This window comes from Pristis pectinata, chromosome 32, assembly GCF_009764475.1.
Source record: "Pristis pectinata isolate sPriPec2 chromosome 32, sPriPec2.1.pri, whole genome shotgun sequence".
NCBI lineage: Eukaryota > Metazoa > Chordata > Chondrichthyes > Rhinopristiformes > Pristidae > Pristis > Pristis pectinata.
In genome coordinates this window covers 3,687,157-3,702,588 of record NC_067436.1, presented here as the reverse complement: position 1 = coordinate 3,702,588, position 15,432 = coordinate 3,687,157, and the positions used below count along the sequence as shown (strand labels likewise).

The 15,432-nt window shown below is 40.0% G+C and overlaps 1 protein-coding gene across 19 annotated transcripts in view; it reads left to right on the top strand.

The window, feature by feature from the left end:
- The window catches only part of herc1 (HECT and RLD domain containing E3 ubiquitin protein ligase family member 1), a 278,704-nt gene that overhangs the window by 94,520 nt on the left and 168,752 nt on the right, over positions 1–15,432 (top strand). The window contains exons 7-11 of one of the 19 annotated variants that reach the window (XM_052042328.1): positions 4,037–4,180; positions 6,641–6,768; positions 8,717–8,861; positions 14,219–14,390; positions 14,479–14,613. The exons of 14 other annotated variants lie outside the window; for them this stretch is intronic. In XM_052042328.1, coding sequence (XP_051898288.1) covers positions 4,037–4,180; positions 6,641–6,768; positions 8,717–8,861; positions 14,219–14,390; positions 14,479–14,613 — 724 coding nt within the window. The remainder of the gene's footprint in view (positions 1–4,036; positions 4,181–6,640; positions 6,769–8,716; positions 8,862–14,218; positions 14,391–14,478; positions 14,614–15,432) is intronic. 4 more of the 19 variants (XM_052042322.1, XM_052042327.1, XM_052042326.1 and 1 more) reach the window with 4 other exon arrangements.

Sequence of the window (15,432 nt, the reverse complement as noted above, 5' to 3'; positions counted from 1 at the left end):
GGTGTAGTTAATAAATAATAGTCTTTTGTAGGTGTATTTATTATTCAGATGCTCCAGAGATGAGTGTAGTGCCAGTGAGATTGCATCTGCCGTGGACCTGTTTCAGCGGTAGGTGAATTGCAATGGGTTGAGGTTGTCTAGGAGGCTGGGGTGCCATGACCAGCCTCTTGAAGCACTTCATGATGGTGGATGTCAGAGCCACCAGGTGATTAGTCATTAAGGCACGTTACCTTGATTTTCTTAGGTACTGGATGACGGTGATCTTTTTAAAGTGGGTGGGAACCTCAGATTGAAGCAGGGAGAGGTTAAAAATGTCTGCAAATACCACCGCCAGCTGATCTGCACAAGATCTAAGGACATAGCCGAGAACTCCATCTGGGCCAGATGCTTTCCGCAGGTTCAGATCTGATGTCTGCGATGGTGACTGTGGGTACAGGTGTATTGGAGGCTGTTTTATAGGCCATTAAACCCTGATAGCTTTACGAAGGTTGTATCTCGATTTCTTGTATAGGTCAGGGTTACCTGATTTGAATGCTGTAGTCCTGAACTTCTACAGGAGTGGATCTCCTGGTTCATCCATGGTTTCCAGTTTGGGAACACCTGGATTGACCTGTTTGGTACACAGTCCTCTACACACTTGCTGCTGGTGGTCTGATTTACCAAAGTGTGGGTAGGGGATAGATCGCTAGGCATCTTTGATGGTTATATAGCAATAATCGAGGATGTTTGGTAGTATTTTGGTACCACACTCTTGAAGTTGAACTGGTTGAAGTCACCTGCAGTGATAAAGAGGGCCTCAGGGTATCCTGTTTCAAGGCTGTTGATCACGGAGTATAGTTCATTGCGTATAGCCATCACGTCCGTTTGGGGTGCAATGTAGACTGCGGCTAGGATAACTGAAGTGAACTCCCATGGCAGGTAGTATGGGCATCACTTTATCGTTAAATATTCAGAGTGCAGGAACTCACCAGGACTGTAACTTCTGAGTATCACAAGCAGTTGTTTAGGAAGCAGACTTCTTCACCTCTTACTTTGCCCAAGGACTCCGTACGGTCCATTCGATGAATTGAGAAATCCTTGAGTTGTATGGCACAGTCAGGTGTAAGCCACATTTCCGTGAGACAGAGCACACAGCAGTACCCTTTGACAGGTAAGTCTCGTTTTTAGTTCATCAATTTTGTTTTAGATGGCCTGGATTTAAAAGTAAACTGCTTGAAGAACTCAGCAGGTCAAGCAGCATCTGTGGAGGCAAAAACAATGTGTGGATGTTTTGAGTAAGACCCTGCATCAGGATTGTATAGACTTTCTGCTCTAGGACTTATGAAAACGTGGGATCCTTTTCTACTATAGTTGATGGAGCCCTCAAATGCTTTCCCTTTATCACCCAGCCTCACCACAGACAGAAAAAATTCCCCTAATCCTCACCTTTCACACCACTAATCTCTGCATCCAGCATACCATCCTTTGCCATTTCCGCCAGCTCCAACAGGATCTCATCACTGGTCACATCTTCCCCTCTTTTCTATACCTCACCCCTTCTGCTTTCCACAGGGACTGTTCACTCTGACTCCCTGGTCCACTCTGCACTTTCCCCTGCAAACCATATGAGGTACAACACTTGCCCCTACACAACCTTCTTTGCCGCCATCCAGGGACCTAAACGGCCCTTCCAGTTGAGGCAGAGACTTGTGTTTTCAAAATAAAAGGCCCAATGCTGAGTCTCAACTTAAAATGGCAACTTGAAATGTCAACATGTCCCTTTTGCTTCCACGGATGCTGTTTGACCCAGTGAGTTCTTGCAGCAGTTTATATTTTGCTCCAGATTCCAGATTCTGCAGTCTCTTTTGTCTCCATAGCCCTTATCATAGTACTCCAGAGAGACCTGGCACACTAGCTGTTCTTTTCCTTTTGTCTGGCAGCAATCAACTTTGCATTGTGTCTCAACATTTCCTGCCTCTACTATGCACAAAGTGCCTGGATTTGAGCTGATGGATGAGATTGTCTGATGGAGTGAAGCAGTGCTGTTGTCATCTCCTTCTTACTCTGGTGGCTCAGCTACCAGTACTGTGTAGGTGGTACCCTTTTGAAATAGGAAGGATAAAGTTATAGTCATAGTGTGAGGAGGAGTGGGAATGGGAGAATGGTATGCTTAAACCACCTGTTATAAGGAAGAAAAAATTATGGTGTGTATGAAGGAGGATTAGATATGCTGTCATCTTCAGTTATTCCCATTTCTTTGCTGGCTTTGGAATAATTGAATTCTTATAGGTGTTTCCACCCCCCCCCCCCCCCCCCCCCCCCCAGATGATTTAGCCTGAGTCTCACTTGGCTCGGTTTGTCACTACTGCTGGAACATTCATGCTACCTTCTCCTGCAAGAAGTGGGGAAGAGCATTCATGAATATGTTTCAATGTGTGTGTGTGATGTATCTGCCATAACTGAGTAGCTGGAAATGTGTGTATAGTGGGAGATTTCTGTGTGGGTGCTGTGATAGTATGTTAACGTAACCGTCCCATTTGTTGCCAGATGGGGCAAATTTTATGACTCTAATGTACATTAACAAGGAAACATTGAAACTGATTCTCCCTGAACATAAGTTCCTACATGTGGTATGTACGTGAAAATCACACACTAACAACACCAGTACAATTTGGTGGAGCCTTCCATTAAAGGGGCCATTTTAACACATTTCCATGTGCGAAGCAATAACAGAAATGCTGGAAGAACTCAACCAATCAAGGAGCATTTATGGAAAGAGAAAATGGGAGTCAGGGCCAGATTCCACAAATGTTGCGGAGTTAGTCCAGCAGTTCTGTTTTTATTTCAGATTCCTACATCTGCAGTTTTGTTTGTTTTTGTGTGATTTTAGTCTCTAGGCCAGTATCCTTTTTATTTCACATTTTCCACTATTCACAAAAATCCAGCTGTGAGGAATGTCTTTCCCAAAGACAAATAAACTAAATCTACTGTATTGCTTTTGCCCTGCATTGCAGTAACTACCTCAAAAATCTGTGTGTTTGGAAGACTTGATATATTCCTTTTATAACTGTGCTGACTGCTCTTTGAATATGTATAGCATCCTGTGGAATGTGACCATATTCCCAATGTAGAATTCGTGTTACCAGACCTTAAATGATTCTTTCAAGTCTTCATTTATGTATGTGGAAACTATATTTGCCGTCCTCCAGCCCTTTCAATTTCATGGTCAATCACAAAAGTCGGCAGATTAGGAATTTTGTGATTTCTTCCTTTTGAGCCAGAAGCCCTACAGATACTTAAAGCTTTCAATTCTGGCATAATTCATAATTTATTATTTTGGATGGTTTAGCCCTATGTACAAAAATTAGTTGTCCACCAACCTTGTGTAAGGAATGTATTCAACATATCGCTTATCGCCTTTCTCATTCTTGTTTTACTGAGTTTATTACCTATGTTTTCCTGTTGGTGTATGATCCATTGTTTATGACTTTTGTATCACATTTGATCTGAAGGCGTTTTGGATTATATATTTGCGTCGTCATTATAAGCATTGGTTTTTTTTATCTCCAGATCTTCATCTAATGCAGCACCAATCTCAATTTATCTTTTGTTGAAATGTTACATCTCAGTCATTTCCATGCACTACCTCAACCTACCCTACTTAAATATGAGATCATTTAACACTCCACTGTCTGTCTCTTGTTTTAAAAAGATTATATAGAGGACATAAGGGTTGTTGATAAGAATAATTGTCTTTGAGAAAATGGCAGAGAGCCACTGTTAGGAACCACTATTGTTATTGTATGACAATATGTTCACTGGTCTAGTAATGTAATCACTGGATCATTATTCCTTAGTTCATTTAAGTTTACTTAAGTCCCTTATATTTCATGACCAATGATTTGCAAGTATTACTCAAGATTTGGGAAATGCACTCGTTTCATTATTTGCATTAAAATTTGGAAACTGTGCTTTGGACACTTTATTTTGAATGGCAAATGTACTTATGAGATTTAAAACAAAATGATGGCATATTATCACTTTTCCTTTTCAATAGGCCACGGTGATAGCAATAGTCGTAACATCCCCACTTTGGTGAAGGATATCAGCAATGTAGGTGAAGTATCTTGTGGAAGCTCGCATACCATTGCATTATCTAAAGATGGAAGAACAGCATGGTCTTTTGGGGGAGGTGACAATGGTAAGTAACAGTCTTACTGCAATAAACTTCCAGAAAAATAAATTGTGGTAGAATATATGTTACAGAAAATGTGTATCAACTGTAATCATTGTATGTATTTCTTTAGTCAGTGAGTGTACAGGAATAAGCCCCTTGGCAAACCATGTCCATCCCAACCATCAAGTATCTATGTATACTAATCCCATTTACCAGCACTTGGTCTTTACCTTCTGTGCATTGGTGATTCCAGATACTTAAGTGTGAGAGTGCCTGCCACTGCCACTTACTCAGGCGATGTATTCTAGATTCCACTCACCCTGAGGGTGAAAAAGTTCTACCTCTGATCCCTTCTATACCTCTTGCCATTTAACCTAAACCTATGCCCTCTAGTTCTAGATATCTCTACTATAGAGAAAAGTTACCTACTATCTTTTGTATTTATGCCCCTCATAATTTGTATATCTCTGTCAATTCCCTCTCTGCCTCCTTTGCTCCAAGGAAAACAAATCCAGCCCACCTAGTCTATTAATTGAAATGCTGCATCCCAGACAACATCGTAGTGAATCTCCTCTGTGCCCTCTCCAGTGCAATCACATCCTTTCTATAGTGTGGTGACGAGAAATGTACACAGTCCTCCAGCTATGGCCTAACCAATGTTTTACCTCCCTGCTCTTGTATTCCCTGGCTAATGAAGGCAAGTATCCCATATGCTGCCTTCACCACCTTATCTACCTGTGCTGCTGTTTTCAGGGATTGTTGGACGTGTACACCGAGGTCCTTCATTTCCTCAAAACTCCCTAGGGCCCTCCAGTTCATTGGTGGTTGATTACATTTCAAATGTAACACATAAAATTCTAAGTATTATAATTGAATTTCCAATCAATTCATTGATTCAATTGCAAGGTTCTGTTATTTTAAATATTTTTTTTTAAATGCCAAAAATAAAGTACATGCTTGAGCTGATTATGAGGACCATAAGGCCATTTTGAGCTCTAGGCAGAAGACTATGGGCCACATTTATTAACACTTCTGTGTTAGTGCCATGGCAACTGCAAAGATGTGCAGTATTGTCAAATGGCATCCACGAGCCTCAAATTATCTGTCATATATGCAAAATACAACCATGCATGTGGGGCTCTCAATGAACACTGAAACATATCTTGACTGGAAAACTGATTAGGTTTGGCATTATTTGGAAAGCTCTACTCTGTCTTGGTGCTAATGTGGAGTCTGAGGCCTTCCTTCATTATTGATCACTGCACCATTCCTCTAACTGATAAATGAGAATGGCCTGATTGGCTTTGTAATTTTCCATGTTGTGTGGTGATGATGGTGTTGTAGATGTATTGGAACAACTTGGCTGGAGGTATGGCTAGTTCTGGAGTACTTCTTTGGAAGACCACTCATCTTTGTCTTGAAATGATGTGAAATGAATTGAATTGTCTAAAAGCTATCCTATGAGGGATGAGGTAGATCGTCAGCTTTAAATTTCTGCTTGAAGAAATTTCTGCTTGCCTCAGCCTTGTCTTTTACGTGCAATTAATGATTCTGTTTTCATCAGTGATGGGGATGTTCATGGAGATGCCTCCTCCACCTACTTGTTTAATGGTCCATCTTCATCCATGACCAAATCTGATTACTTAGCCCTTATGAGTTTAGCATGCATGTAATTCTGTACTGCAGCAACAGTGTCAGCACTTTATTTTTGGACATGCCCGGTGCTGCTCCTTGCATGCTTTTCTACCCTTTGCATGAAATCCTGACTAGCATGGTGGTAACACAATGGACTACATTCTTATTGTGAGGAAAGGATTTCGTTTGCATAAAGACTGGATGCTGGACAGATGCATCTACAACAGCAGATTGGTGAGGGTGGGGTCAGATATGTTTGTCCCCTCTTTTTTTTTCTCTTGCCACCAGCTGTAGGCAATTATAGTTTTCAGGACTCATCTAACTCATTCAGTACTGCTGATACTGAACCATTCCTGGTGATGAACATTGAAGTTCCCTCCCAGAGTCTATTCCATGCCCATGGTGCTGCTTCATGAGTGGAGCTCAGTATGAATACTGAATGGTAGGTGGCAATGAGAAGGTTTCTTTGTCTATGTTTGACCTAAGGATGTAAGATTTCTTAGGATGTGGAACTGATGTTGAGGACTTGCAGAATCACCTCTGTCCTACACCTGACGAAATATCACTGTGCACGTTTGGTGCAGATGAAACGGCGAAGATGATAGGGGAGTCTGGGGTGTTGGTGATAAAGCATGTTTCTTTGAGTTCAACTGTGTCAGCCTTCACAAACCATTCTGGGACACCACATGCCACCACTGGCCAATCAACCCTTCTTTTCTCTTAATAAAACCAGGCTGTCTTTCTGTTTCATTGTCTCAATAGGTTCTCATGTAAAAGATCATATTGCCCAATATATTGAATATATCTGCAAATTGTCTTGGTAATCATTGACCTGATTTATCTTACTAGGCAAACTGGGTCATGGTGATACTAACAGAGTTTATAAACCCAAGGTTATTGAAGCCTTGCAAGGAATGTTTATTCGTAAAGTGTGTGCTGGAAGCCAATCTTCACTTGCTTTGACATCAACAGGCCAGGTTAGTAGATCTGAATAACCTTTTTATTGCAGTTATTTTTGCTTTCAGAAAGATTATGTAAATAGTGAGTGTGATGTTTTACTAAAATAATCAGTGTCATGAAGCATGAAGTTTATCTTTGGAAGATGGACAGAGGGGCAAGGTGATATCCATGATCTATGCCTACTTGCCCCAGCTGTATATCACCTATAAAGTATCAGCATGAGCATGGAGATAAATGAAGAATTTTACAGAGATGATTTCAGTATGTCAAAAGTAATTCCAGCCAAATATAATAAAGACATTAATATCTTTAGTAGCATGATATTGGTCTTCGAACTAAATCTTTTAAACCAAATTTTATTATTTTCATCAGCAAAGTTGCCTCAATTCATGTAATAGTCTCTATTTGTTTCATTGCTATTTAATTTCCTTTATCGCTGTTGCATTGTTTTTCTTAAACTTTCCTAATCTTTCTTCCCTTCTCCATCTTTCATTTTCTTGTTTTTTTTCCCACTGTTTGTCATGCAGTTAATTTGTCTCTAGTTGGGTGAGTTGGACCCAGGGCCTGTTCCTGTGTGGTATAACTCTGACTCTGAGATCAGTTTCTAGATTTTTGTTTCATTAGTTGTTGTAAATGTGCCAGGCAAACTTTCTTATGCCTTTTTAATCTTCAGCTATATCAATTTGTCCTTTACTCTTTGAAAAACACTATGGTGCTGGAAGAACTCAGCAGGCTGGGCAGCATCCGTGGAGAAAAGCATGGGTCTGGGAGGACTGTTTGTCAGTCCCCTGTGGTTTTGGTAATTTTCTTTGTTTATTCATTTTGGGAAGATTTGGGCATTGTTGACAAGGCCAGCATTTAATCCTAACCCTAATTGCCCTTGAATTGAGTGACTTGCTATGCCATTTCAGAAGGCATTTAGGAATCAACTACATTGGTGTCCTGGAGTTGCATAATGGCTGGATCGGCTAAGGATGACAGATTTCCTTAGGCTGCAAGATTTAGGTTGATTAGAAAAGTGAACCTGGGAAGGTCAAGGGACAGCCAAGTTTTGATGAGCAGTTCTGATGTGGAGGGAGAGAAGAGTCCAGTGAGGTGTTTGAAGCGTAGAAGGAATCTGTGCAAAGCTGAGCTTTGAGAGAAGATTCCGAGCAGGAGGGGAAGAGGGTTTAGCAAGCTGGATAAAGAAAACGCTGAACATTTGAGCTGTTTTGGTTAGTATACAAGAACATGTGTGGAATTTAATATTACATAATACATTGTTAAAGAAAAAATGGTTCCTTTGTATATTCTTGCAGAATTGATGTTATACCATTGATCATATTTTCATGGTGGGTTAGCCCAGGATTCTGAAAGCATGTAACAATGAGTATACTGCTGTTACTTCCCCCAAAATAAAACTTTTTTTTTGCTCTTGCACACAGTGCTTCAGGTGCAGGAAATCAATTGAATCAATTTGATGTTTCCCTTCTCAGCACTTTAGACAGCTTTTCCCCTCCGTGTGGTTAAAGGAGGTGTGTTCTTCTTTATTCCCTTCTAACAGTGAATATGTACTATTTGATGAATTTATTGTTGGTGTAGCAATGGCCAAAAGATTTTCTGATTTATTACAGTTCTAGTGGCTAGTACCTGAACAAGTGGTCATTTCTCATTTTCCAGTTTCATTTCCCCATTGTGGCTGCAGGCAAGTCAGAAGAACAATCTCTGAGATAGGTAACGTTAAAATATGCATAAACATTCCCTTCTGCTCTGGACAGAGAAAGGTCTTGGGGAATATAACAAAGAAGTAAACATTGTCCTTAATTTTGATTCCTAATTTGTTTGCTAGATTTGTAGTGATTGATGCACACATGCAGACCCATCTTTTAATGTTACAGGTAACACAGAGACTTCATATTGTAAGAAAAAGTTGCATTCTGAATTAATTTTGCCATGATATCATGTTTGCTGAATTTTACCTCTTAGGTGTATGCTTGGGGCTGTGGTGCTTGTCTTGGATGTGGCTCTTCAGAAGCTACAGCTTTGAGACCCAAACTTATTGAGGAACTAGCTACCACAAGAATAGTTGACCTCTCAATAGGCGACAGCCACTGTTTGGCTCTTTCACACGGTAAGAAAAGAATCTGAATTTCTAAGCTGATGTACTGATTGTGGAAATTGTTATCTTTATTTTAGTGTTTAGGCAGCTCAATGAGACCCTTTTATATCTGGAACTGTAGTTGCTGACTTTACTCTTGTACAATATAAAAACAATCTTAAAGCTTAATACACACAAGATACTGGAGGAACTCAGCGTGTCGAGCAGCATCTTGACCCACTGAGTTCCTCAGGCATCTCGTGTGTTGCTGCAGATTCCAGCATCTGCAGCCTCTTGTGTCTTCTTTAAAAAAATAGTTGGAAGCACTGAAACCAGCCATTCTGTTTTATGCTCTACCATAAGTGCTTTCTGTAACTTTTGCTTCTCTTCCCTGAGAAAATGTGATTCCTTCCAATATTATCAGAATATTTTTGGTCTGTAGGCTTGCTAATTACATTGTTAGATGAAATTCTGAGTGTTGCTTAGCTTTATTGGTGAATTCTTATTTTCACTTACAGCTTTAATATCTGAGTTAATGAGATAGCATCTCATGAAACCAGCAATCAGAAATGTTAATTGTGCAATACAAATGTCTGTACATGCCAAAATTAAATGTCTTAAAGTATGTAATCTGCCTTTTTGTATATACAAGCACTGGCTGCTTTTTATTTACAAATAGTGCATTTCATTTTGTTGCTGTGGCTCAGTGCAGACTGAATTAGATAGCAGTTTTTCTTACTCTGATATGGTATTGGTTTATTATTTTCACTTGTACCAAGGTACCGTGAAAATCCTGTCTTGTATACCATTCACATAGATCAATTCATTACATAGTGTATTCAGATAGTACAAGGTAAAAACAAGAACAGAATACAGAATGAAGTATCACAGCTACAGTGAAAGTGGAGTGCAGGTAGACAAAAAAGTGCAAGGTCATAACAAGGTAGATTGTAAGGTCAAGAGTCCATCTTATCATATAAGGGAACATTCAATAGTCTTATAACAGTGGGATAGAAGTTGTCCTTGAACCTGGTGGTATGTGCCCTCAGCCTCCTGTATCTTCTGCCTGATGGGAGAAGAGCGAATATCCTGGGTGGGTGGGGTCTTTAATTATGCTGGCTGCTTCACCAAGGCAACGAGAGGTGTAGACAGTTCATGAGGGGGAGGCTGGTTTCTGTGATGTGCTAGGCTGTGTCCACAACTCTCTGCAGTTTCTTGGGGTCCTGGTGAGAGCAGTTGCCTTACCAAGCCATGAAGCATCCAAATAGGATGTTTTCTATGGTGCATCGATAAAAGTTGGTGAGTGTCAAAGGGGACATGCCAAATTTCTTTAACCTCCTGAGGAAGTAGAGGTGCTAGTGAGCTTTCTTGGCTGTAGTATCTCCATGGTTGGACCAGGACAGGCTATTGGTGATATTCGCTCCAAGGAATTTGGAAGTCTTAACCCTCTCGACCTCAGAACCATTGATGTGGACAGGTGCATGTACACCGCCCCCTTTCCTGGTCAATAACCAGCTCTTCTTTTGCTGACATTGAGAGAAAAGTTGTTGTCATGACACCATGTCACTAAGCTCTCTATATCTTTGCTGTACTCCGACTCATCGTTGTTTGAGATACGGCCCACTACGGTGGTATCATCTGCAAACTTGTAGATGGAAATAGAGCAGAATCTGGCCATGCAGTCGTGAGTATATAAGAGACCAGAGTAGAGGGCTGAGGATGCGGCCTTGTGGGGCACCAGTGTTGAGAATAATCGTGCTGGAGGCGTTGCTGCCTATCCTCACTGATTGCTGTCAGTTGGTCAGACAGTGAAGGATCCAGTTGCAGAGGGAGGTGTTGCGTCCCAGATCTGAGTTTGGTGATGAGTTTGTTTGGAATTATAGTATTGAAGGCGGAGCTGAAGTCAAAAAAACAATAGTCTAACGTAGGTGTTTTTACTGTCCAAATGCTCCAGAGATGAGTGCAGGGAGATGGCATTCACTGTGGACCTGTTTTGGCGGTAGGCGAATTGCAATGGGTTGAGGTTTTCCAGGAGGCTGGAGTTAAAGCGTGCCATGACCAGCCTCTCGAAGCACTTCATAATGGTGGACGTCAGAGCCACTGGTCAGTAGTCATTAAGGCATGTTACCTTGTTTTTCTTAGGTATTGGGATGACAGTGGTCTTCTTAAAACAGATGGGAACCTCAGATTGAAGCAGGGAGAGGGTCTGCAAAATATGTATGCAGAATATGCTAAATATTTAGCCTTAAATCATATTTATAATACTGTTTTTCTTGCCATCTTTACAAAAATGAAGTTGAATATATCTATATTAGTAAAACAGTTTTTGGTTAATTGTATTACAGATTCATTTTATGCCCTTTTCTCATGCCCTTCAGGTGCATGAACTTGATTGATTAATCTGGTTCTTCCCTTCTCAACACTTGTAGGCAACTGAGAAGGAAGTAGGCTAATGGTTAAAGGAATAATGGCCTAGAAATTTGATTGGTTCAATTTATCTCAATGCTATGTGATTGACAACGGACTTCTATTGGAACCAAACACTAACCACCATTTTTGGTGTGTGTCATGGTTGTGTGTGCATCAGCATGATTTCAACATGAGATGCATGTCAAATGATGTCATTCTGGGTGCAATGCTGCTTTTAGAAGCTAGATAGGGATATTTCTGGGCATTCCTAGGACAAGCTTGTTTCATTGGTTTGGACTGATATCCAACCAAGAGAAGTTGTGAGATTTGTGTCCTAACCCCCACCCACCATGGTTCCTCTGCAGTGCATCACTGTTTAACACTGAATCAGTAATCCCTCTGCAATTTCAAACTTTACAGCGGAAAGCCCATGACTAAAATGGTGGTTGACATGTTTGGCAACAACCATATAGCATGCTTTTGGCATACTACAATTGCAAGAACTACTGTTTTCCCCCTCTTTCTCTGAAGTGAATTTATTATTGTTTTAGCGATGCCTAGCTTTTCCAATTCTTGAATTTCCAATAATCATTTTATTTGCTCCATTCTGACTGTCTGTTTTGATGGTTACATTTAAGGTAGAATAAAAAATATGTCATAAGTTGCCCTATGCCCAGGTGTGAAAAATCCTCTTCAGCAATTACAGAATTTACAAGGATCACCCTTAATTTTGTTCTCCAATTTTTGCCAACTTTGTTGGCAGATGTCACAGAATGATGCAATGAGCAAACTTGCTTGGAGATTCTTTTATTTCTTTTCTGCTTTTATTCTTCTCTACCTTTTTTTTTCCCCTCACTTCCTCCTCCCTCTGTCTTCCTACCCCTTTCTTCTCCCTCTGTCTCCCTTCTTCCCCCTCCCCCCCAATTTCTCTCTCTCCCTCTCTTCCTATTTTATCTTTTTTTTTTGACAGCACCTCATTAGTTTTGTCTGCTTGCCACTTCCAAGTACTGAGGTGTTGCTGCAGTGAAACTGGAACTCTTAAGAATTTTATACCTCGTATGCAACACTTGTCCATCAAAGTGGGAAATTTATTGTTCCTTGACCTCTGATAAAAGAAAGATTTCTTGCAGAGCCAGTTTGTGTGTACTTTGACTGTTGTTTCTACTTTTGCCTGCTAATAACATAGGAGAAAACTGGTCTTCTAGAATGGTTTCAAAGAAAACTTGAATTAAATGATGGCCTCATTTAATGGCCTAAATTCTAATCCATTCGAATACGTGCACTACTATTGCACTGTAACACAATCAACCATTATTATCACAAGCCCTCCTCTTACAAACTTTAGTTGCAACTGAAGCTTTGAGCAGGTATTACACATCCTTGTATGTGAAAAATTTTTCTGAGACAGTTTTGACTAATTTGCCCCGCTGTACTCCAAAAGGAACATTGCATGGCGAATGTGCACTAATCATGTCAGGGATAATTCAATCTTATTTGTATAATTTATAATATAGCCAAATCAAGTCATGATATTTACTGTTTCTGTACAAGTGGGATGAGGGAAAGAGTTGGATAGCTTTTGAAGGTGAGTTGTATGAGGTTGGGTGGTAGAGCTGAACGGACTTTGCCTACTTCCCACACTATATTAAAGGTAGCTATTCAGTATAAGGGCTTGTGCCTAGAATAACAACTCAAATTCACTTGACCAGGTGCACTTAATTTCTAGAATGACCTGTGATGTAACTAGAGCTGTCTAAGAACTTGCCCCAATGTGTTGACTTGTTTTGGTTAAACAATGTGGTGGTACGTTTAATAACCAGGTTGCTGCCCCAACAGTGCAAAAGTTAAAGTTTCCAGAGTAGCAAAGATGAAAACCTTTAACAAATGTTTCAATTCTATGGCAAGTATTTATGCTTTAATGGAGGGAAAATGTGGTAACATAAACTTCCTGTATTGTGCATGTGAGGTAAAGGTGTGAAAAAGCAGCATGTGGGCTATTTAGAATACAGTTTCTGACTGTTAGGAGATCAAAGGAATTTGTATATCTAGTTTTTTTTGCAAATTGTGATGAAAGGCTAATTATTGAAGCTTCTTATGTGCACCTGGATTACATGTTTCCATCTGGTGTTTTAACAACTAAATTCTAGTGAAGCTCAAGATGGTTTGGGTCTTGCTGGCAAGTTTGGGATATGCAGGTGAACGCAGAAGCCCCACACTTACTAGCTAAGATAAGATATCTTATAGTCACATGTACATCGAAACACACAGTGAAATACATGTTTTGCTTAGAGTGTTCTGGGGCAGCCCGCAAGTGTCGCCACGCTTCTGGCGCCAATATAGCATGCCCACAACTCCCTAACCCATACGTCTTTGGAATGTGGGAGGAAACCAGCGCACCCAGAGGAAACCCACGCAGTCACAGGGAGAACGTACTAACTCCTTACAGACAGTGGCCGGAATTGAACCCAGGTCTCTGGCACTGTAATAGCATTATGCTAACCACTACACTACCGTGCCTGCCCTTCTCAGCTGAGTCGAGAGGACCAGGAGGTTACTGGAGTTTCCCCCACAACAATGGGCAATTTGTTCATAGTTGTGCACCAGAGACCTAACAGAAGATCCCCAAACTCAGAATGAGCATTTTATGACTGTTGGGAGGAAAGTTACATTTTAAATTGCTGGAATAAAGTGGTATTATTAATTATTTAAATATTGTCATAGTATGACATTACACTCTGGGGTTGTGAATTCTAAAGATTCACCACCCCTTGAGAAGAATTTCCTACATACCTCAGTTTCAAATGACCACCTCCTAATCTTGCAACTATGAAATGTATTACATGAATACAACTTTATTCATTTTCTTTTGCATCATTGAATTGGCCAGATTTATGGCATTTTTTTATTTGTGAATAATGAGATATTTAATGTTAATGTAATTTAGTTTTTCATTAAGTTGTGCTTTCTCATTTTATTTCCAGATAACGAGGTTTATGCTTGGGGAAATAATTCTATGGGACAGTGTGGTCAGGGAAACTCTACTGGTCCAATCACCAAACCCAAAAAAGTGATTGCCTTGGATGGCGTAGCATGTCAGCAGATCTCTGCTGGGACTTCTCATAGCCTAGCTTGGACAGCATTGCCCAGGGACAGGTTAGAATGGATTTTTTTAATTTTCAATAGTTCTTTAAGTTATTGTTTTGACTGATTTTTCAGCGCTGCATTAATTTTGTTATGACAGGCAAGTGGTAGCATGGCACAGACCTTACTGCGTAGATTTAGAAGAAAGCACTTTCTCTCACTTACGATCATTTCTCGAATGGTACTGTGATGGCATCAACAGTGAAGTTCCACCTCTTCCTTTCCCGTCATCCAGGTATGATTAGATGTCATGTCTGGTGGGTTAGAATTCATGGTCAGATTATTGGTGCTGTGAGATGTTTATGGGAGGTTGGATGTTGGGTTCCTGATTCTTGGATACATTCATAATTTCTGTGAGAAAAGCATGTTAATGTTCTAAGCAGAATGTTAACTGTATTGTACCATGAACATCATTGCCTAGTCATTCATTCCTAGTCAGTCAGTAACTAAACGTGTTTTATAGCAGAATATGAATGAATTTTGGGTTAGTGTACAATGTACTGATGTGACTTTATTGCAAGTGTAACACTATTGACTGGGAATGAATTTTTACCTATATGAAGCTTAACAACCTTGCCTTTATTGATGTGCGGTAAAACAAATACACCTTTGCACATCATTATGTCTTTGAGAAGTGCACCTTGTATTTATTTAGTCTTAAACGTAATAGGATTGGACATCAAGTACAGAGACATATACAGAACCTATTAACAAGACCTTTTAATTAACCAAAAAATGTTGGCAGTTGGAGAACGTTCATTGAAATTGTGGCACATTCTTTTTCTTTCCATATGCCAGCATAACTAACCTAAAAATGTTGGCAGATGGAGAAAATTCACTGAAGTTGTGGCACATTCTTTTTCTTTCATATGCTGGCATGGGAGATACTAGGTATTGAACAGAGTGCATGATGTTAATGTGCAAATATTCATACATCCACACAAAGTTTTGCTATTTGCTACTTTAATGGACATATTAAGCCTTCAATATTTAAATAGATTAAAGCCAATTCAAATGAAGGCAATAAATAACCATAGGCTTATAGTATCATTGT